This window comes from Botryllus schlosseri, chromosome 13 (genome assembly GCF_051294905.1).
Source record: "Botryllus schlosseri isolate E-star chromosome 13, Bs_hap1, whole genome shotgun sequence".
Taxonomy (NCBI): Eukaryota; Metazoa; Chordata; class Ascidiacea; order Stolidobranchia; family Styelidae; genus Botryllus; species Botryllus schlosseri.
Window position 1 is genome coordinate 2796435 of NC_137248.1, and position 22031 is coordinate 2818465.

A 22031-nucleotide genomic window follows, 5' to 3' on the forward strand; every position below is an offset into this window, starting at 1 on the left:
AGAGAAATGTATACCTGAGCACCAAATGTGGCAATGCACACACACTTTCATATGCTAAACATGCGTTCATTGCATACTCAGTGGTGACCATTCTCAGTCATGGATTCCTCAGTATTGACAGGACACCAGAAAAAATTAGCTAGTCTCGAGGTTTCTGAACAATCAGTTAGAATGAGGTTATTGTGGTTTTTGCTTCATGGACACAAGGAGACAGAGGTGTATGACTCTGACCAAGACTAATTACAAAGGAAAGTAAAGTTGAAAATGACTTGAGATAATACTATAAAAGTGTGGGACTTGTCACAATCCTACGTCACAAATGCTGAATGATGGAAATCTAGTTGCATCTTAGACGCTGGGAACCACTGTTACTACGGTGCAGTCAGCTGCTTATACAATATAACATGTCTGAATCTCATTTAAATATCAGACTAATTACAACTGGAATCTATCTCCCTTGGCTGTCACAGCGATACGATTGCGGCAATTTCTTCAACATGAAGAAAGCAGAATTCCATAACAAGGCATTGACATGCGTTTAGACAAGAAGAGATTAGTGTCGCGAAATAAAAACACCCGAGCAAATACCGAAACAAATATCAAACAAGCAGTGTGCAGTAGCGCGGCAACGGAGTCTCGAATTCACTTGTCCGAAATCACCATCCGAATGTTCATAGCGGCGAGTTCGTTCACCAAATATCTGTACACGGACGGCATTTCGTGCAGCTGCACGTGAGCGTCGGACTTGCAGCTCGCGCATTTCCATTTTGGTTGCAGCATATTTTTAAATCCGTTTTTCGAAGCTTTATTCTCTGAAAATTCGATCGCGCGTTAGTTGATCGCAGAGGTTAGCGAGTAAGTATTGATAATTGCGCTGCTTATACAGGTGTTTATGATTCTACATTACTTCTACATCACTTGCCTGTTCTTTTGAGCAAAACCAGGCCTAGAGATAAGAGAAACATAGTATTTTACACACTTGTGTTGACAGAGCAAGTCCAGAGGTTTGTTGTTGGTCAAGACACACAGCAGACTAGTACAACACAAGTCACACAGTAAGAACATATCAAATCGCTCACAGCACGCTTCTACTTCCAACAGATTTGGCCGTCAATGTGCACAATGTAGCAAGGGTACACTTTTACCAAAATCACACACACAACATTACCCAAAAGAGGCGCTATAATGCTTCCACACTTTGTGCAGAGGTGACCAAACGAACGATCCGAAGACAGCAAGAGCCGGTCCAAAAGAAGATGAGAACATCCTAAGAAAAACAATAGAACAAATGAACCTAAGATCATGGTTGCAACCGAGTCAATAGTGTTAAGACTCAAGTTCGAGTCCAAGTCATAGTGTTTACTGTTCAGTATCCAGTTCAAGTTATGTTCAACACAACTCACTTCTGTGAAGCTCTCAGGTGATATCAAAGGTCTCACATTCATAATATACTCATTTTCTCACTGTAAACATGTTTATTCGAACAAACAAGACATTGTTGGCCTACTTTTCAATAAGCAGTCCTGATATAAGAGACTTCTACACAACTTGACTAAGTTGTTACAATCCTGGAAAAGATCTACGAACACTCGAGAATAACTCACCGTGGGCCAGCAGCGCGTCCCGTTCCATCTCACCAAAACGAATACCGCCTTGTCTTTTACGACCCTGCACCGGTTGCTGGGTCATTTGATCGACGGGTCCCGTGGTACGAACCTGAAAAAGTCAGGACACCGTGTCAATGATTTTCCGAAACAATGAAGTAATCTCAAGTCTTTTCGATTATGCCACAGGTAAGTGGGGCTGGACAAAATGCAGTACCACGGTGATTGGATTCGAGTATACCAGTATTCAATTCTTAAGCCATAAAGATGCGAAAAGTTCAAACATGCACGTTTGACGTGATCACTTAGAAACAATGTTAATTGTCCTTAATATAAAAATAATTTGCTAGTTTTCGGACCACGCCATACCTATTTCATTGCACTTTGTGACAATTCTGTGGGTTTGTCGCTACCTCGCAGACATGTCATTTCCACTTACGCACGTCTTTGGATGCTACGTCAAATCGTCGCAGTGGAATCAAAGTAGCGCGTGTCCATTTTTCAAATCAAGTTTTTATAAAATTTTCATTTTTTTCGGTCTTAACATTGTAAATTAATGTTTGTCACATTGTTTTAACTTGAATCAAGGCCAATCAAGGCAGTAAGAAAATCAAAATATTTCATGAAGTTAATTTTCTCAAAAGTGTAAAATCAACAATAGACAATTTGATTCCACAACGACGATATATACAGATTCAAGGTTTCTAGATAAAAAAAGGTATTGAAATAATTAAATAAAAATAATCGACAATAAGTGAAAAGGGGCATGTAAATTCAAAACAGGAAAAAGCAGTGTCTCAAGCCCCCAGCCCCGTGCCACCTTCAGAATAGCTCAAGCGTCACCTGGAACTTGTCAGACACCATGTGCCTCAGCCTCTGGTAATAAACGACGCCGATGAAAATCTCGGCCTCGAGCTCAAGCCCCGACACTCCGCTGTACATCTTTTCCGTGCCGTAATAGCTGAAGCCGGCCTTGCGCAGCGTTCTGCCAAAGTGATCGATCGCCGAATGGTTCTCAGAGAAGCTGAACGGAGTCGCGTCGTACGCCTCGCCTGTAAATATCCAATAGGGGTGTTCAAAAACAACTTTTTTCCCCAGATTTTACTGGCTACTCCCAGATATTGTCAGATTGCTTGAAAAAACACTGCACACAAAAATTTGGCTCAATTCCAATCAGTAGTCAAAAATTTGAAATCTCGACCATTTTTGGAAATATCTCGAAGTATGTTTACTTGTTTCCAGACTTTACCGGCTACAACACCCAGATAGTTTTTGGGGCGCCTAAAAACGCTGCAAATTTGGCTCAATAACAACCAGTAGTTATTACAATTAGAAATTTGAACCATTTTGGAAATACCTGGAAGTATGTTCCGTTGGGCCAATGTATATTTCACGAGATCGTGAGATTCGACAATTTGATAATTATAGTTGTCTAATTGAACTAATTAGTGCGAATTGCCAGTAATTCGAATCCAATTTATGAAATGTTTCAATGCTCTCATTGTAATTCTGATTTTTGGTTTTCCTGAAAACACTACAGAAGAACTCAGTGCAAAACGAGCCAAGCTCGGTGTATACAGACATTTGCAATTCTCGTGCTTGTAATATGTAATAACGAACTCTGATCTTATATGACCTGAACTTGATTTTTGTTGTATTTCTTACAAATTCACACTATAATTCCAATTCCAACACAATAATTCTAATACTACTCTAATTTGGAAAAAAATAACTGCAGCTATGATTCTAATTCTAATCTAATTTGGACAAACGGAAAGTTATCAACTTACCTAGCTCTGCAAGCAGGCAAGACCCACTCGAGCATTTCAGAAAAAGTTAAATCACTTCGTCACTTACTGCCACCTATTCTCACCGTGCATAGCGGCCGCTTTGCCCGCCATCGACTCAATCATCATCCCGATGGTCATACGAGACGGGAAACCGTGCGGGTTGAATATAATGTCGGGATAGAGGCCGGACTCCGTGAAAGGGATGTTCTCGATGGGCCACAGCTGCGAGCAAATGCCTTTCTGGCCGTGACGGCTCGCAAACTTGTCGCCGATGATCGGGTTTCTCTGAAGGTAAAAAAGGCCAGGTGTTATTCTGCCTGTTGGGCATCAGGGCTATTCAATTTTGGCTCAATTCCAACCAGTAGAAGCAAAGTTATTTGAGTAGAAAATTTTGGATATGAAAAATATAGTATTTACGGTGGCAAATTCTTCAATTATTTATTAGATCTACCCACTGTAAATGCTATGATTTGAAATACAAATTCTATGTTCCAAAAACTTTGCTTCAACTGGTTGGAATTGAGCCCAAATTGGTGTGCAGCGTTTTTCCAGGCAACCCAACAATTTCATCAAGTAGCCAGTAAAATTTGAAAAAAAACTTGCCATGTTTGAGAATGCAAGACCCTGAAAAAATGATTGCTCATATCTACAAATTTACATTTCAGCCAAAGTATTGATTTGTGAGCCAGATACATCGAACATAGTAAAATGATAGTATTCGACGAATAAAACTAAGCATGAAAGTCTCTCATGTATTCAGTTGCCATGATACTGGGGTTATAACACGCGTTTTGTATGACAATTTCACTCATTAAAGCTTGGCCAACTCATCCCAAAATGACTTCAACTTTTAAAAATCCTCCGAAATTCCTTTTTTCGGCCATATCTCGGCCTACAAAATGTTTTTTTCCACAAGACCCGACATGTTATATCGATTTAGGGATAAATCAGGGATGCCGAGCCCGAAAATGGCATTACTTTTGCTGAATTGGCTCAAGTTTTTGAGATAATGCATCTTACCACATATAGCAAGAAAAACGTATGCTCGTGGGTAACATAGGGTTTTTCGCTTGAGAGCCAAGTAAGGCCTTAAATTAGATGATATCATCTTTCATCAGCGCTAACATGAACACTGTAGGGCACTAATAAGGCAATAGTTAGTTTGTTCTGTATGTTATCAGTTTGAAGCTACTTAGTGGAATAGACTTACTAACGCTAACTAGTGTGTAAAATGGACAAAAGCTACTTTATTTCCACAGTTACGATATGCGCTGGAGAGGAAATACCACGCCGCGATTATCACCTGCACTCTCAACACCATAAATATTCTCTTGAAAACCCCGGTGCCCAAATTATTGCTGAGAATCTTGATATTGTCGACGACGGCCGACTCCTGGCCCTTGTACTTGACGACGTGAAATATCCCCGTGGAATGGTTGATGTACCTAAACAAAAACGAAATTTTCCGCAAAATTAAAATTAACCAAAAAAATTTAGAATCTAACGCGTAGTAAGGATCCCCGTTTTCCAATCTCTGCCCGATCGCCGGAAGTCCGTCGCGTTGCAGCTGGCCCTGCTCGAGTATCTCTTTCGCGTCTCTGTCGTTCGCCAGGATGCCAAACGTTAGTTTCATCGACTTGTCGCTGGCTACGAAAGCAAGTTCTTCGTCAGAACTCGGAGCAGAAACTACATACTCCGATTATCCTTATGGAATGGGACAACCCTGGCTAGTCATCAGTTTTCTTACTTTAGGCATTGAATAACCTAAATAGGGAACTTAATTTAGGCATGGAATAACCGAAATAGCCTTGAGAGCTTGATCAGGTGGCTCCTTTAGCCTAAACCAAGATTGCGCCACAAAGTGAAGACCAGGGTTGTAATGACTCAAGTCATTTTCTCAAAACACGGAAACGACGCGAGTCATTGCACATGACTCGAACCAAGTCATGACTTGGTACTCAAAAGGCCAAGGCCGACATTTCACTGTGATTTCGAAGAATAGCAAAGTAACCACACTATTGGGATTACGTTTATTGGTACTGGTATACTTGAAAATGCAACCAGGAACTGCTAAAAGTGAGGAAAATTATTATATTATAAATGCGAACCATTCGACATCACCGGAGCTATAAATATTGGGTTTAACAAGACTTTAACTAGAAACTGATCAGTCAACACAATGACTTGGACTCGAGTCATAATACCATGACCAGGACTCGACCCTCTGCCTGCTGACTTGGACTTGACTCGGTGGTGAATTGAAAATGACTCGACTCAGTCAAAACTATAAAAGTGAGATTGACTTGCGACTCGAAGCCTTGTGACTTGGTTACAACCCTGACGAAGATGTACATTGCTTTGTATCATACCGCACCATCTTTGTACTGTATCAAGGCCTCGAATGCTTTACAGTACAGATCACTAATATAGGATAGACAATATCCTCTGCAGATATATACACCGCGTTCCAACCAAACACTCACCGACTTTAGCAAGATCGATAAGTTCGCTTTTGTAGATGCAACCGTGTCCGAAACCCCTTTCGAAGCTGGCCTTGTTCAAAATCATAGCGTCCTCCATATCGAAACCTGCCAAGTATGACGATGGCTGTAGGTAATGCGGAGACATGACATCGCAGTCACCAATGAATTCGACATTGGTGCATTTGGCAGTAAAAATGTAATAACTGTTATTACTATGGAATCAGCGGAACAATATTGCATTAAAAAATTTGTAAAATGAATGTTTCACTGAATATGAGCTTGAATTGCAATATATGGCACTTGCAATTTATGAACATCAGGGTTGTTCAAAAATCACATTTTTCAGGTTTTAACGGCTATTAGGTAAAATTGTTAAGTTGGCTAAAAAAAAACGTTGTGCACCAAATTTGGCTCAATTCCAACCAAGTAGAAGTGAAGTTGGAAAATTTTGAGTTTTTAAAAATTTCAACAGCTAGCATAGGAAAAGTTGTCTACAATAACTATGCACTATGCAACACAAATTTGACTCAATTGAAGTCATTAGAAGGTAAGTTATTCAAGTTTTTAAATTAATAATTTTTGGATCACCCACAGTAACTAATATTCTTCAGATTCAAGATTTTCAACTCCAACATCTCTTTGCTTCTACTAGTAGGAATTGAGTCAAAATTGGTGTTTTTCGTAGCCAAACAAAGAATTTTACCTGATAGTCGCAAAAGTCTGAAAGAAAAAGTTATTTTGTACAACCCTAATGAACATTGTAATCAGATTAGGGATTAGGGTTAGGCTAAAGGTAAGTCAGGATTATGAGTCGCAAAGTGCCGAATTCAATTGCAACCAACATCACCCTGGTCCTTACCCGTGTAACTGATGACAGCCACAACTGCATTCGTGCCGAATGGGTAGTCGTCAATTTTGTAATGGTCGTACATGAACGGTCGAACCATTGGCGACTGAGGAGTTTGGATTCTGAAAGTAAAGATATAATTATCCTTGAGTGCATCCGCTATGAATTATGAGAGTCGTTAGAGTCGTTCAAAACCAATTATTTTCTTTACATTTTTGCGGCTATTTGATAAAAATGTTGCACGCAAAATTTTGCCCAATGCCAACCCATAGATTTGAAGCAGTTCTAAGATTGTAATTTCTTATAAAATCAAAAACTAAAATTTTTAAAGTGGTCAAAGCAGTAGGCGGGTGATGCTGGTAGGAACTAGCCTTGTATATTTCTACCCAAACACAAGTAAAATAAGCGATTTCCAATACGTTCAAAATCTACTTCAAGTGGAAATAGAAAATGAAGGCTTGAAAAGCAGGCTACTCAATCAGAGGGTTGCACGATTTTTCGGTGACTCGACTCGAGTCAATTCGTGTGGTGACTCGACTTCTACTAGAGTCATCGTGCCTGACTGTAACCGAGTCATATGACTAGAGACTAGGACGGCCAAGACAGATATTCCATTGTAACTTTGAAGAATAGTAAAGTTACCACATAATTGATATTTAGTCTATCAGTCCTGATACTTGGGAAAATAGGGCCGGAAACTGTTGGGACTGAGGTAAATAACGATATTATGAATGCGCGCCATTCTATATTACTCGAGCAGAGTTGGAAATAGTGGGTTGAACCAGATTGAACTCAAAACTGAACAGTGACGAAGTGTAAAAAGTTGGTGGTTTTGCCTAAAAAAACCTTTGATCAAAAGTGTTAGCATAAAAGAGACCACTTGCATATGCAGTGTATGCAGGAAAAATCTACACAAATACTTCCAAAAAGTAGAAATACTCAGACAGTGACTAACCCAAGGCTACGTCTTGCAATGCAAGACCAAAATCACGCTGACCTGTACAATTTATTGTCGGCCCGGTAGGGCAAAGCGTGACAGGGCGTGCCCATGGTCTGCTTTCCCATCTGACACTGGTACATGTTCCTGGGCGACTGATTGAAGTCGGAATAGGGCGTGAAGCTCGCCACCACGCTCAGGATTCCGCTCTGGGCCAGTTCCTGATGCGTGGTCTGCTCGTGAGCTTCTTCCGGGATGATGCAAATGTCCATGTATACCTGGAAAGAGGCGTTTATACCAACGTTGGAAGACTAGACTAAAATTTGACCAGAATTAGAATTATAGCTTAAATTAATAGAATTATAGCTTATATAATTCAATATATAGCTTAATATAGAATTAAAGCTTAAATTCCAAAAGAAATAAAACAATCATCAAGTTCAGTTCGCACCAAAGCAAAGTTCATTCTAATCAGCGTGAGAACGGCAAATGTCTGCGCAGCTCGTTAATCACTATACTATCATTCTCAGGGAAACCAGAAACTACATTAAAATTGAAATTGGAGCATGGAAACATTGTGAGAAACTAGATTAGAATCATATTACCGGTTTATAAGAGCGACTCAACTTTATCAACCGATGAGGTATCAATTTTAATTCATATCAGTCAACGAAAAATTGTTCAAGATAACACCAACTATGAAATACATTTCAATTCGACAAACTCCAAATCAGCACAGCGTAAGTAATTGCAAGTTATATTTCGCAAAGTAAGAATTTTTCTTTATATCCGTAGGGAAGTTGGTAAAAACTGTTTGAAATAGCACCACTATGAAATCAATCAGTGGCGTATCCAGGGGGGGTTTAGGGGGTCGGAACCCTCCCCATTTTAAAATCCTAAAAATTGATGTCAAATATAGCCTCTAATATTTGCTGATTTATTAGTTTAACATATTCGTTTTTACGTATGAGAAGGCGAATATGGCGTCTTAATGTTATTTAAGGGGAGTAAAACCCCTACAAAATATTGGAATTATTCTCTGAATTAGTCGAAAGGATAAAATAAGTCGTTATATTTCGCTAATTCCCTATAAATTCTGCACTTGTTCAGCTACATTTGAGCTGTGGCAGTTGCTGACGTTCTCAACTTTCTTCCCTCTATTTCTCTCTCACCTTGCTAAAACGAGAGACACATTTTAGGAAAATCTAATCTAATTGGCCGCCGCGATACGTAATTGCAAAGACGAAGTTGACGGCAATTCAACATCGCCCGCGAATTCGCTGCACCTGCTCGCCTTGAAATCGTAATTAAGAATTGCACGGCGTGTTGATTGATCAGCGAGACGCAGACACGGCGACACCAGTACGACAATGCTGTTCCCAAATCCACACTGTCTTTGCGATTATTGGCGAGAAATGGCCTACGCAATCGCCCTTGTTTATGCTACCGCCCTATTCCGTGCTTGTTCGTCCGCTGGGATACTACCAGCCGTGCGCATAATATCGTCAAAACACGCATCTCTGGCTGGAACTAGGCGCTTGGAGACGGGCGGCGTTTGCCGGCTCATGACTAAACGTGAGCATTTAGGAACTTCTATCAATCAGACCGTAAAAAAACGCGATTTCCAGGCAACGTCTGTATCGTATTGGTACATCTCCCACTCACGGCAAATTTCTTTTTATTATTAATAAGATGAGTGATCGTAATCATGATGTCATAATAGCCAATTTCGTAACACAAAACCCCTCCCTTTTTCGCGCTCTGGATACGCGCCTGAAATCAATTATCGTACTATTCGAACACAGGAACAATTTCAAGTATCCTATGAACCCGGAAGGTGCAGTCAGACATCTTCAGTAACGAAATGACACGTCTCACTAGCTAACACCGTTTTAACAATCTATTTTGGCGAACTGAAGTATCCACTTCCATTTTCACGGTACCCCTACCGTGATGCAGAATCTAAGGAGCAATCAATTGAGAGAACAATCAACATTGTGTCATAACAGCCTACCTGTTCGAACGAGCCGATCATCTCGACGTTTCCCGTTTTCAAATTCACAACGGGCCGCACCATCCGTGCCAAATCAGTCATCAGGTAAAGAGCCGGGCATTGAGACACTTTTTCTGAGAACAGAACGCTTTTCCATGTACATGTGCCCACACAGGACTCCTGAGTAAGCCTGGGAATCGCAATTTCACAAAAGTTTTACTGTCGCATACCTGTTTTTTCAATCAAACAGATTTCGAGAAGATGAGGGACTTCGTCTTCGCCATTGCATTTTTTCACTCGCAAAGATTCCGTTAATTGCCGAGCGGCAGAGTTCAATAACCAGCCTACAAGAAGCATACAAACCATATTTCAAGCACTTTCATTGGATGAAGCAATGTAATGCAATTTAACATTCTCTTTATAAAGCGAAATGATGCTTGGTCGATATAAAATTAAATCGACAGGTCTTGTCACAGAGGATTCTGACAATCTGTAACATGCATTAACACCTACAAACTGGCATTGTCAACCTGGTTACACCAACCGACACTTTTAATGACTGAATAGTATATTCGTATTGAAATAAACCCGACTATTTTTGGCTGACTCTCAATTGTATCACCGAATATGGCATTGCCGGCATGAAATATATTTTGAAAGTGTGTGTTGAGGTTTTGTACCTCCAAGAAGCACTTTTCATGACAGTCTATAATCGATAATTTGATTGACATTTTTACAGTACAAATTTCTATTTAGCATAAACTTTTATCAAGATATTCAAAAATTAGCTATTTTTGACTCATTTAGAGAAATTGCACGGTCACTAAAAAGTTTGCAAGAACCCGAAAACATCGTAGATGTTTTATATTTGAAATTTGGGGCCAAAGATCTTCGCTGTAGAATTAAAGTAGCTTACGTCCATCTTACACATTGAAAAATTCAACTCTGTTAGCTGATATTTTCTTTGTGCGATATCTTAGCCATGATTAACTTTGAAAGAATATGGCAACCATAAACATGGATAAGATACAGAAAGAAACAAAAGGAACAAGAAATATTTTTTCAAAAACATGATTTTCTATACGTTTGAAAAATGGATCTCAAAATTTGAATATGTCCATTTGATTCCGCCGCGACGATATCCAGACCACTGTTAGTACTTGAATTTTTTTGTTTGTTTTTCAACGACTCAGAACTGAACATCGCACTCACCAATCAGGAGTCCATCCAGGACGACGGGGTAGTAACCCGCACCTTTCACATCCGCCGAATCCGGGGCCAACATACCCAGTTTATAGAGCAACGGCACGATTCCCACATTAGCGACACGGTCCGTGACAACTTCGCCTGCACATTACGGAGTCGAGTTCAAAAATACGGCTCGATATCACTCCGTGCAGTCACACTTACATAAAAAAGACAAGTGATTTTTTAAACCACAGGGCGCCCCGTCGGGCGTGTGCACGGGACACAGGAACCCCCACGATTCGGGAAGAAGTTTACGTACCTCGGTTGTCTGCATACCGGCAAAAAAAGCGCCTCTGTAATGAAAGTATTCAAAAATTAAACTATCTGAAGAGACTTTTTTCGAGCTGTATACTAGGGCTCTTCAAAAATGACTTTTTTTCTCAAATCGCACTGGCTACTTGATAAAATTGTTAGGTTACCTAATTTAAGCCTACACACAAAATTTGGTTCAATTCCAACCAGTAGCCGCATTGCTACAGAAGAAAGTCTCTATTTATTATATAAAAATAAATAACAAAAAATTTGAGAATTTTCTGTTCACCCCATGAAAGTGTTAGGTTGTCTATTTAAACGATGTTCATCAAGTTTGGTTCAATTCTAACCAGCGGAAGCGGAGTTACGGCCGTCGAAAAATTTGGATTATGAATAAAATAGTATTTACGGTGACCAATTCATCAATTATTTATTATAGTGGTGCCCACCGTAAATACTATTTTATTCAAATCCAAATTTTTCGACGGCAATAACTCCGCCAAAAATGTTTGGGTTTGTTACAATATGAATCAATATAGTCGTCAGCTAGTAGAGAATTGAAAAGAACATTGTATATTTTTGCTGACGATTACAACTGGCGAGTGTCAGTCGGAAAGAGCCAACCTAGCTTATTTCAATATGGATATATCATTCAAAATTCCACTACTAATAACAAAAGTTGAATAGTTTTCCAGAAACTTGAGAGTTATACGCCAGGGACTATCGGACATAGTTGTTTGAAATAGACACGCGTGACAGTGCCGTCTACTAAGTAGCGGCAAATCGTGACGCGTGTCCGAATCAGTTTACTATTGCAAGATTGCTAAGCACATCACATCACGGTGAAGATTTGATGCACGAGAAGACTTGCCGCTTAACGCTGTATGCAACACAGATAGTAGGATTAGGTAACAAACAGCAAACACACACCTAAACCACGAAATAATCATCTAGTCCTAACATCATTAGATATAGATAACCAAGCTACTCTCTGCAGATAATAGTCCCCGTGTAATATGTGTAACAGATTAGGGTTAACATGTTTGTTTACTTATGACTATCCTTTATACAACCAAATATTCCAAAAAGACAAAAATAGGTCTGACAAATGGCTGCCACCTACACTAGGGTTGTTCAAAAATAACTTAAACAAATCTGACGCAATTCCAATCGGTAGAAGCCAAGTCATTTGAGTTTACCATAAATAATTCTGGGATTACCCACCTTCAAGCCTATTTTTGCGAATCCAAAATTTCAAACCGCAATAACTTCACTTCTACCAGTCGGAATCGCGTCAAATTTGTTCCGCATAGTTTTTGCAGACAACTCAACAATTTCATGGGGATTGATAGTGGAATTTGAATATTATTCTTTAATTTTTTCATGATAAATTCAAAACTTTTATACAGCGTTTTTCAGGCAACACAACAATTTAATCAGTGAATCCCCGAAATCCAAAAAAAATTGCCACATTTTCATTAGTCCAACGACAGCAATGATCTAGGAAATTTAAAACCTGTCAAAGTCAACGCTGACAGTGAAAGATCTCAAACGGGCCGTGCTTTATTTTAGCCTCAGTCGCTACTTACCTATGGAGAGACCGAAAATGAGAAATGTAGCGTAAGAAGTTGAGTTTATCCGCGACAATGGCGAGCCCCGTCGTCTGCTGCAACCCGAGACCTGAAAAGCATGCAAACTCCTGTTCAAGCTAGGTGCTACAAGAACTGGAGCCTAGCGCTATGAAAAAGATATGGTAGCAAAACCACGAACTTATATTCAATGCGTGTGCATTGGAGCCGGGCATTATATTCTTTGTGGTCGCTTAAAAGGTAGCCTACATATTTCTAATCCAAATCATGAAAAAACTGTAGCTGTCAGCCTAATTCTAGTCTAATTCAGAAAAAAAGACGTCATTATAATTCCGATTCTAGTCAAATTAAAAAAACAAACTGGGTAGCGAATATTATAATGTTGGTCCAATTTAGAAAAAAAAACATCACTATAATTCTGATTTTAGTCTAATTTGGAAAGAAAACGTCACTACAATTCTGATTCTAGTGTAATTTGGAAAAAAACTGTAGCTATAGCTCTAATTCTAGTCTTATTCAGAAAAAAACTGTGCTAGGTGATCAAATCATCAGGCTGCCTAAAACGATACACACCAAATTCGAATCCATTACATGGAATCGCGAAGCGCTCACAGTTTGAAAATTTTGAACTTATTATAAAATATTTCAAAAAAATCCATCAAATTTTACTGACCACTGTATGAAATTGTTAAGTTGTCTAATGTTCAAATTTAAACGATGCATAACCATTTTGGCTAAATTGCGACTCGTACAGGTGAAATTATTGCAGTTGAAACTTTGGAATTAGAAAAAATAGCATTGACCGTGAGTAGACCCAGAATTATGAACTAAAAACTCTAACAACTTCACTTGTACAGGTTAAAAATTAGCCAAAATGCATCGTATTTAGGCAACCCGGCGATTCAACCGCCTAGCAAGCAGGATTTGGAACTTTTTTTACAGCTCTACCGTGTAGCTATAATTTTAAACCACAACTCTGCTAATAACTCTGGTTATCCAGGCAGCCCGACAGACAAGTAATTGGCAGTCACCTGTTTTCGAGACCACATTCCCGGTGGCGAGCAGATAAGACATGGAATGGGTCACCTCCGGCACGGTTTTGAGGAGCGCGATCAACGTGGCTGACGTCAACGAATGCCTCTGCGCACGCAGAAAATCGAAATCGTCAACGAGTCAAAAATATCGACAGTTCAAAACCAGCAGCGCGACGATTGAGCGTGGGACGCAGGTTGTAAATAAGTCACAAGTCAATTTGACACTCATAGTTTTGTCTCGAGTCAAAAGTTGAGTCAATTTCAATTCACCGCGGAGTCAAGTCTGTCGAGTCCGAGTGTTTTGACTCCAAGTCCTAGCTCAAGTCATTGTGTCGACTGTTCAGTTCCGAGTTGATGTCACGTGAAACCCACCGTTTACAACTCTGCTCGATGATATCATAATATACTACCGTAACTGACTCGGCAGGAGATCGCTTGCTGTTGTGCGGCTCAGACGCTAATTGGCAACACGGGGCATGCTGGCTGAATGTGATGCGCGATTAAAACAAACATGAAGAAAGGCGTGATTTCAAGTTATATCTCGAGGGAGATTTTTTCAAGGCTTGTTGTACCCAGTCATAATACGCACCCCCGATTTTAGGACTTAAAATCGGGAAAATTTTGCGCATTATACATGGAAAATTACGGTAATTCTTCTCCCTTTTAACAGTTTCTGGTAGCATTTTCAAGTACCAGTGCTGATAGAAGAAATAATAATAGCGTGAAAACTTTACTATTGTTTGAAATTACAATGAATTGCCTCGTCTTGGTAGACCCAGTCTCGAGTCTATGACTTGGTCCGAGTCATGCGCAATGACTCGAGTACAAGTTGAATCAATACACAAATTGACTCGAGTGGAGTCATTTTTCATTCAAGAAAATGACTCGAGTCAAGTCGAGGCAACAAAAAATCGCGACCCGAATCAGACTTGAGTCATTACAACCATGAACACACTCACCACAGCCTCGTCTTCCTTGTTTTTGCAAGACCTCTCGACCAAACGCGACAGAGTAAGCAGCCACAGCGTCAATTTCTCTTTAAGAACCATCGTGTACAACTGACCGGGTAACAGAACCTAAACGACAAGCGGGGCAACCTCAACACTCGACCGCAAGCCGCAAAATAAAACGCGGCGGCTACCTCCTGATTTTGTATCGAGTCCAAGTTGTCCGGAAGGCACTTGTTCATCGCGAGGTCGAAAAGTTTCCGGGTCATGAGACACATCAGCCGGAATTTGTCATCGTTCTTTTTCAGGTGGATGAGTACGTTGTATCTACGTTATGTCGGCTTGATATTACAACATATTACATACATTACATATTATCAGGTTCGGGCACAAAGATTTGGGCAGATTAGAGTAGATATAATCCTGGTATCATCCTGGTATTGAATTTCTCCACCCTCCGCACAATGAGTTATTTTAGCGAGAGGGAATATATTTTTGATACTTTCTTCTCAGCGCCATAGCCTCAAAACTTCGATTGGTCGCTGTCGGACATTGGCAGGACTACGAATATTTATGCACACGAAAATCATGTGCAGTGGTGACCTGTGCATCTATGCAGACATCGAATTTTTATGCGATTCCGACCCAGGACCCATAGAGGCAAACTTCTATACTATCTTTTGCAAATCCAAAGCTTTCAGCCGCAATAACTTAGCTTCCACGGGTTGGAATTGCATCAAATTTGTTTTGCGACGTTCACGTAGACGGCTGAACAAGTTCACGGGGTTGACTGTAAAATTTGAAGAAAAAAATTCATTCTTTTTTATAGTAAATTTGAAAATTTTAATTGGCTTTTCGTCGGCGTATACTGGTTGGAATGAAGTCAAATTTGGTGTGCAGAGTTTTTTAGGCAAGCCATCAGTGAATCCCATGGATCCATAAAAAAATTCCATTTTGAACAACCCTAGTGTACATGTATGTTGTGCATAATTTTAGCTTTCGACTCAAACTAGGCGATACTGGAATATGAGACTCTGCATCGACGCTATTGGAATCTACATGCCATCTGCGTATGAATAACTGTCCAAGTTCCGACGACAAATTAAAATCGGCATAACTCGACCACTCACTTCAATAAATATTTAGCGATTCCGGCATCCGTCGTCCACGGAGGCTGGTTGAGTTTAATTCGAAACTTCTCGCCGACGAATCTGCAAAAAACACATTGTTTCGTTACAGAAAACGGCTACAAAGTCACAAAGCCAAAGTTGCATTTCCCCCCGCTTCCTCGTTTCTGTAAACAAATCAGAGCAAGGAATCGTTCGTCACCTCATAAAATCCTTATGCAAGTGAAGATTCGAAGCCTGCGTCTCTCTCATCATATTTTGAATGCAAGTCTTAAAGTATGTGTCGTCCTCTTTGGTCTTGATAAGTTCTTTATAAATCTCCACGTCGGGAGCGTCTTTTAGGCACTGCAACACCACAGAAAAACTATATCGCTTCCTAAACTCTCACAAGTGTCACATTCTCCCCAGCTCACCTTGAGCATCACCATCAAGGGGATATAGAACATCTCTTTGCGATGGAACACGCACGCCATCACCTTGCCGTTCTTGAGATAATGCAGAAACATGGTGCTGACGGTCTGGTCTGGAGACATACTCCTGTCAATTACAATCGGGTTAGCTGCAGGGGGCAGACAGGCACGTCCAGATAACTGTGGTAGCCTAATAAGACTGCTCTAATTCTAATCTAATTCTGGAAATGTTTTTATGCTTTCATTTTAATTCTGAAAAAATTTCTGGTTTTCCTGAAAACGCTACTATTTTTCCCAAAAAAAGTTATTCTTGAACAACCCTAGTATACAGACATTTGCCGATCTCGTGCTTTCGAGAATGAACTCTTAATAGATAACAAATGGAATCAATTTTCGCCATTTAATGCAATTTCTAAGTTTAATTGGGAATTGTAGCTGGTAGCCGTAATTCTAATATAAATTACGAACGCATTTTTCTAGTTGACGGCCTAACCTGAAAATTTTGGTCAAATGGCCACTAAGACAGATGATAATATCATCGTGATATCATCAAAAGGCAAAAAACTCTGAACAGGAAATTCACATTTTTCTCCAAAGCTTGTTCTGGTCAGGATTTACAGCGGCATATTACAAACCTGATCATAACGCCATACTCCGAATAGTTAGGCCCGCGGTTTCTCCACGACGTCCTTACCACGCCGAGTGGAAAATTTCGTCTCTGCATGACCAACATTCTCAGGATTTTTTCGTTTCCGTTCACCACAAAATAGCCGCCCATTTCCTGAAAAACACACGCCGTTGTAGATAAACATTCCAGGTTCGCATCATGATACCATACATAGGCAGTATTTGAACCAAGCTGCTACTTATCTCTGCAAAAATCAACTACACAATTGGATACTGTGCATGTATATTTTCTGTACCACCATCATTGCCGTCTGTATTTTATGTATTTTGGTTTGATGAAAATAAAGACTCTCTCTCTCTCTATCTTTCCCGATTGGGGCTGGGCACAATGCTCCTAGTACTCAAATCTAAATCGAGCGTTAATTCTAAAGATCCAAGTCAAGTAGCAATAGATGATGCGGGAAAAATACAGACGTTGTTTGCAAGCAACACATCCCTATGAACGCAGTGCTTTTTATAATTCGTGTAAAATAAATTGCGTGTTCATTTGGAGCAAACCTACCAAACAAATACATTAGGCCGAATAAAATCGAGCGCTACATCTCACCTCGGCTTCCTCCTGCTTTTCCACGAGTTCTTTCGGACTCATCCCGTGAAGATTGCATTTATCAGACTTCACCATGATCGGTATGGTTCCTGAAATGTGGATAACATCGCTGTTTATCCCTATTACCAATAATTCAAAGGCTAGAACAGTGTCTGAAACAGGCAAGCACTCCAACATAATCCACAATGGCAGTTAGAATCGCATTGCCGAAACAAGTTTGCTATAGCAAGATTGCTAAGCACATCAACCTATGAGGGAGGCTGATGCACGAGAAGACTTGCACCATGAAATTGACGGTTTTAAAGCGAAAACGATTCCGGTAATGCCGAACAACTATATTCAAGCATCGAAAATATTTTTTTCAAGTCTGGGATGACACTCGACAGCTATAATAGTCAGCAACTAGTACAGAATTGGGAAGAAAATTGTTCGCTAAATCAACAACTGTATCACTACATACGTCGTCACCAGCATGAAAATGCAAATGACTATGTGGGCTAAAGCGCATGCACATTTTGACTCGAGTCAAGTCACTCGATTTTTGGAGGTGACTCGAGTCAAGTCAAGTAAAGTCACGAGTAGGGCTGGGCATGATGATTCGAGTACTCGAATCTGAATCGAGTATTAATTTTAATGATTCGAGTCGAGTAGTAAAAGACGATTTTTTCGAGTACTGAAATTATACGCTTCTCTCCACTGAAAGTTAATTTATCAACGAGAATTATAATTGCGATACTAATTTTCACTGTTGAGGCCTTTAAACCTTGGTTGACGGTATTGTAGCATACGAAACATATAGTACAAAGCTACGAAGGTTACTGGACGTCGCACATTTCCAAAGTCATGATTATCCCGCAACATTGTCACTAAGTGGAATGAAATCGGTATGGTCCAAAAATACCATAGTATCATTTATGAGATTGATAACAGGCATTATATTCTTTGTGGTGGCATAAACAGTACATATTTGAAGTTTGACGTATTACATTGTGTTATGACATCATAATGGGTGATACTCGATACTCGAAGCATATTACGTGATTCAGAATCGAATCAACCAGGTACTCGATTTTGCCCAGCCCTAGTCACGAGTCAAGTTGCCTTTTTGAAGTATGAGGCATGATTACGTCATTGCATTTTGCTAGCTGTCTGAAATACAGATTGAGGCATGATTACGTCATTGCATTTTGCTAGCTGTCTGAAATACAGATTGAGTGGTTATTGATTCTGAACCAATGAGCGAATATTAGTTGAATATACTCGCAATAAGGCGCTGTATCGCTCACATATACGTAGAACTGCTAAACTACGCAAGTAATTGCACAGTGCACACAGCCTCAGTTTATAGTTACCAGCGAATTGACAAGATGCAATACATTATCCATTTACGAATTGATATGATACAATTCAAGCCTACGCTAATGGTTGAGGACTATATCGACTATATTTGAATTCAATTTCAATAAAACAAGAGGTTCGGTTAATGAAAGAACAGAGAACAGAAATAGACATTTGGCTGTTAAATTACTTTACTGTACTAGTTTACGACAACGTAATCTGTATGTTTCCATCACTTCCTTTGCGGTCAACTTATGTGTGAGAGAACAATGGAGGTTCAGTAAAGCGGTCACTGAAAGATTGGTCACTCTAACGGGTTACACCAGCATTTAGCGAACAGTCCGACCATATGCAAGATACAGGGATTTTTATCGACACCGATTACTTGATGACTTGAAATTGACTCGCGAATTTCGCTCCGAGTCACGAGTCAATCCACATTTTTGATACACCGAATCAAGTCAAGTCATACGAAAAATGTGACTCGAGTCATCCCACTGTCCGAGGCACACAACATTGCATAAAAAATCACATGCATTCACCTTGAACCAGACTTGGACAACTAGATAATTCTTGCCTAATTAGACTACCGGTAATCTTATTTGTGAAATATTCCTATACTCTAATTTTATTTGTAGTCTAATCTCTGATTTTTGTGAAAATGCTGCAGTACTGTATAGTGCGAAACCAGCCAAGTTTGCTGTACAGACATTTGCCATTATCTTGCCTATGATTTCATAATAACTGAACTTGATTTCATTACCAAGTTCCCGCAAATACAGTAATTCTAATTCTCTAATCTAATTTGTAAAAAAAAACTGTGTAGCTATGATTCCAATTATTATCCAATTTGGAAGAAACTGTGTAGCTATACATCTAATTCTGGACTAACTTGGAAACAAATGTGTCGAATTTGGAAAAGATCAAAATTTTCTAGTCGCCCAAAAAGCTGGCTCAACCACACTACTATTCTAATGGGGGAATAATATGAATAAACATCGGAACTTGCCTAGCATAACAGGCACATTGGACTGCTTCACATCGTCCACAGAGAATGAAACAGTACCACGCAGTCTTCCTGAATAGGTTGCGCCTCTTTGACGACATTCCGACGGATACACGATTACGCTACGACAATTTCGTGTTCCGTCATCCACTCTGGGCTTTTCCAAGTGAGCGTCCGCGAAGCAAATTGAAAATCTTTTATTGTTAACGAGGCATTGGATCGGGGCTATGGACTGAAAAGCAATATTCAACATAAAATATAAATATGTGCAGAACATAACTACAGAGTTAATACCTTATACGAGGTACTGAATTTCAATACACAATTCTATACAACATTCATAATGTAATGAACCTGAATATATTCGGCTGACACTCGCCAGGGTTATCGTCGAAAACTAGCAGAGAACTGGAAAGCACATTTTATATCAACAATTGTATCACAAAATATGACGTCACTGGTATATTATACGAGTGCGCACAAAAATAGATATATATATTATTGATGTATAGGAGATAATGAATTGACATTAGCAACATCAAATATCGGTAGGCATTTAGAAGGTGCAGACAATATATCGCCTATATTAATATTACAAATTTATTCCACTGGAAGATATTGAGCTGACTCTCATCAGGAGTGAATGACAGAGTCGCCAGTGAATGTGGCCAACCGAATTCGAAATATAGAAAGATTTTGTAATATTGAACCAAACAGACTTGTAAGTAAACATGTTCTATGACCCGATGACATAATAATTGGAATACCACCACATCCAAGCCTTCTGAACACACAGAAATTGAAATCTAGTGATGTATTTCGAACAGCAAGTTTTCAAACCTACATTGCTTGACCAAATGCAAGTTTTATGGACAACGATTTCGTGAACACATAACAGATATGGTAATTATATATCGACTCAAAATTGACGTGATACATATACCACTATTCAAGGAGGTAAGCTTACTTTTCTACACTGAATACCGGTACCAGGGTTGTAACCAAGACACAAGGCTTCGAGTCACAAGTCAATCTCACTTTCATAGTTACGACTCGAGTCAAGTCGAGTCATTTTCAATTCACCACCGAGTCAAGTCCGAGCCCAAATCAGCGAGCAGAGGGTCGAGTCCGAGTCATGGTATTATGACTCGAGTCCGAGTCCATGTCATTGTATTGTCTGTTCAGTTTCTAGTTACATTCTCGGTAAACCCACTTTCTGTAACTCTGTTTGGCGATAGCCTATCGAATAGTTTGCAATTTATAACATACGAATTTTCTTCATTATTAACAGATTCTGGTCGCATTTTCAAGTATACCAGTACCAATAGACGAAATCTCAATAGTGTGGTTACTTCACTATACCTGTATTCCTCTAAATTAAAATAAAATGTCAGTCTTGGCCGTCTGAGTCTCGGGTCACATGACTTAGTTCGAGTCATGCGCAATGACTCGAGTTCAAGTTGAGTAGAGTCATTTCCGTATTTTGAGGAAATGACTTGAGTCAAGCTGCCTAAATCGTGACTAATGTCGAGTTACGACTCGAGTCATTACAACCCTGCTGAATACAATAAGGAAATTCTACTATAACCTGTTAGAAACATGAAACCATAGTTATGCTTTAGTGATAGGCCATTTCGCTAAAATATTGCAATCGGATCGCTAGCTTCTTTACAAAGATCACCACATCATATATTACGCAAATAATCAATGGTAACTCTCCGTACCTTGGCAGCTTGTCGCAGCCCATGATTTATGAACCAGTTAAAGGAGTCGACATGAGGACGAGTAATCGCTTGCAAGGCTTCCGTTTGCTCCTTACCGACGCGTCCAAAATCTTTCGCAGTCAAATTCTTCAAGCTCGGAGCAGTCACCGTCGGCAATTTCGACTTCAAATCAATCACCGGCATCTTTCATCACAGTGCTTTCAAGCAAACCGACAAAGAGCCAAAATGGCGCACCTTGGACTTGATGAAATGTGAGTCAAGTTTTCGAGGTATAAATGTTTTCAATTTCTTTCTTTTCAATGTTCAACTGCTATACAACAGGATTTATGAAAAGCAAAAATACGGATTCAGCACAGAATCCCACGTGCCTACGATGTGCATTGATGCGTCACTTATAAACATTTACCATTGATGCCTAGTTTTTTACAGTATACTACACAACTTAACCACGTTATGATATATCGATCT

The 22031-nt window shown here is 39.7% G+C and overlaps 2 protein-coding genes across 3 annotated transcripts in view; one reads left to right on the forward strand and one right to left on the reverse strand.

Moving 5' to 3' along the window:
* The window catches only part of LOC145453942 (doublecortin domain-containing protein 1-like), a 304595-nt gene that overhangs the window by 130026 nt on the left and 152538 nt on the right, over positions 1 to 22031 (forward strand). The window lies entirely within an intron of this gene.
* Positions 587 to 21939, reverse strand: LOC145454698 (DNA-directed RNA polymerase I subunit RPA2-like). Of its 2 annotated transcripts, none has more exons than XM_080332684.1 (25): positions 21564 to 21939; positions 19843 to 20071; positions 17496 to 17584; positions 16897 to 17042; positions 16265 to 16388; positions 16054 to 16196; positions 15855 to 15935; positions 14919 to 15051; positions 14737 to 14853; positions 13775 to 13883; positions 12744 to 12834; positions 11065 to 11195; positions 10867 to 11001; positions 9885 to 9998; positions 9676 to 9788; positions 7722 to 7939; positions 6737 to 6846; positions 5854 to 5982; positions 4900 to 5041; positions 4698 to 4839; positions 3478 to 3679; positions 2448 to 2656; positions 1605 to 1716; positions 1169 to 1267; positions 587 to 812 (listed from the first exon to the last, which is right to left on the reverse strand). In XM_080332684.1, the coding sequence occupies exons 1-25, from the start codon at positions 21744 to 21746 to the stop codon at positions 643 to 645; spliced, it is 3471 nt and encodes a 1156-aa protein (XP_080188810.1). In that variant the 5' UTR covers positions 21747 to 21939; the 3' UTR covers positions 587 to 642. The 2 variants fall into 2 exon arrangements, with proteins under 2 accessions (XP_080188810.1, XP_080188811.1); XM_080332685.1 differs by having other exon boundaries at positions 5878 to 5982; positions 21564 to 21937.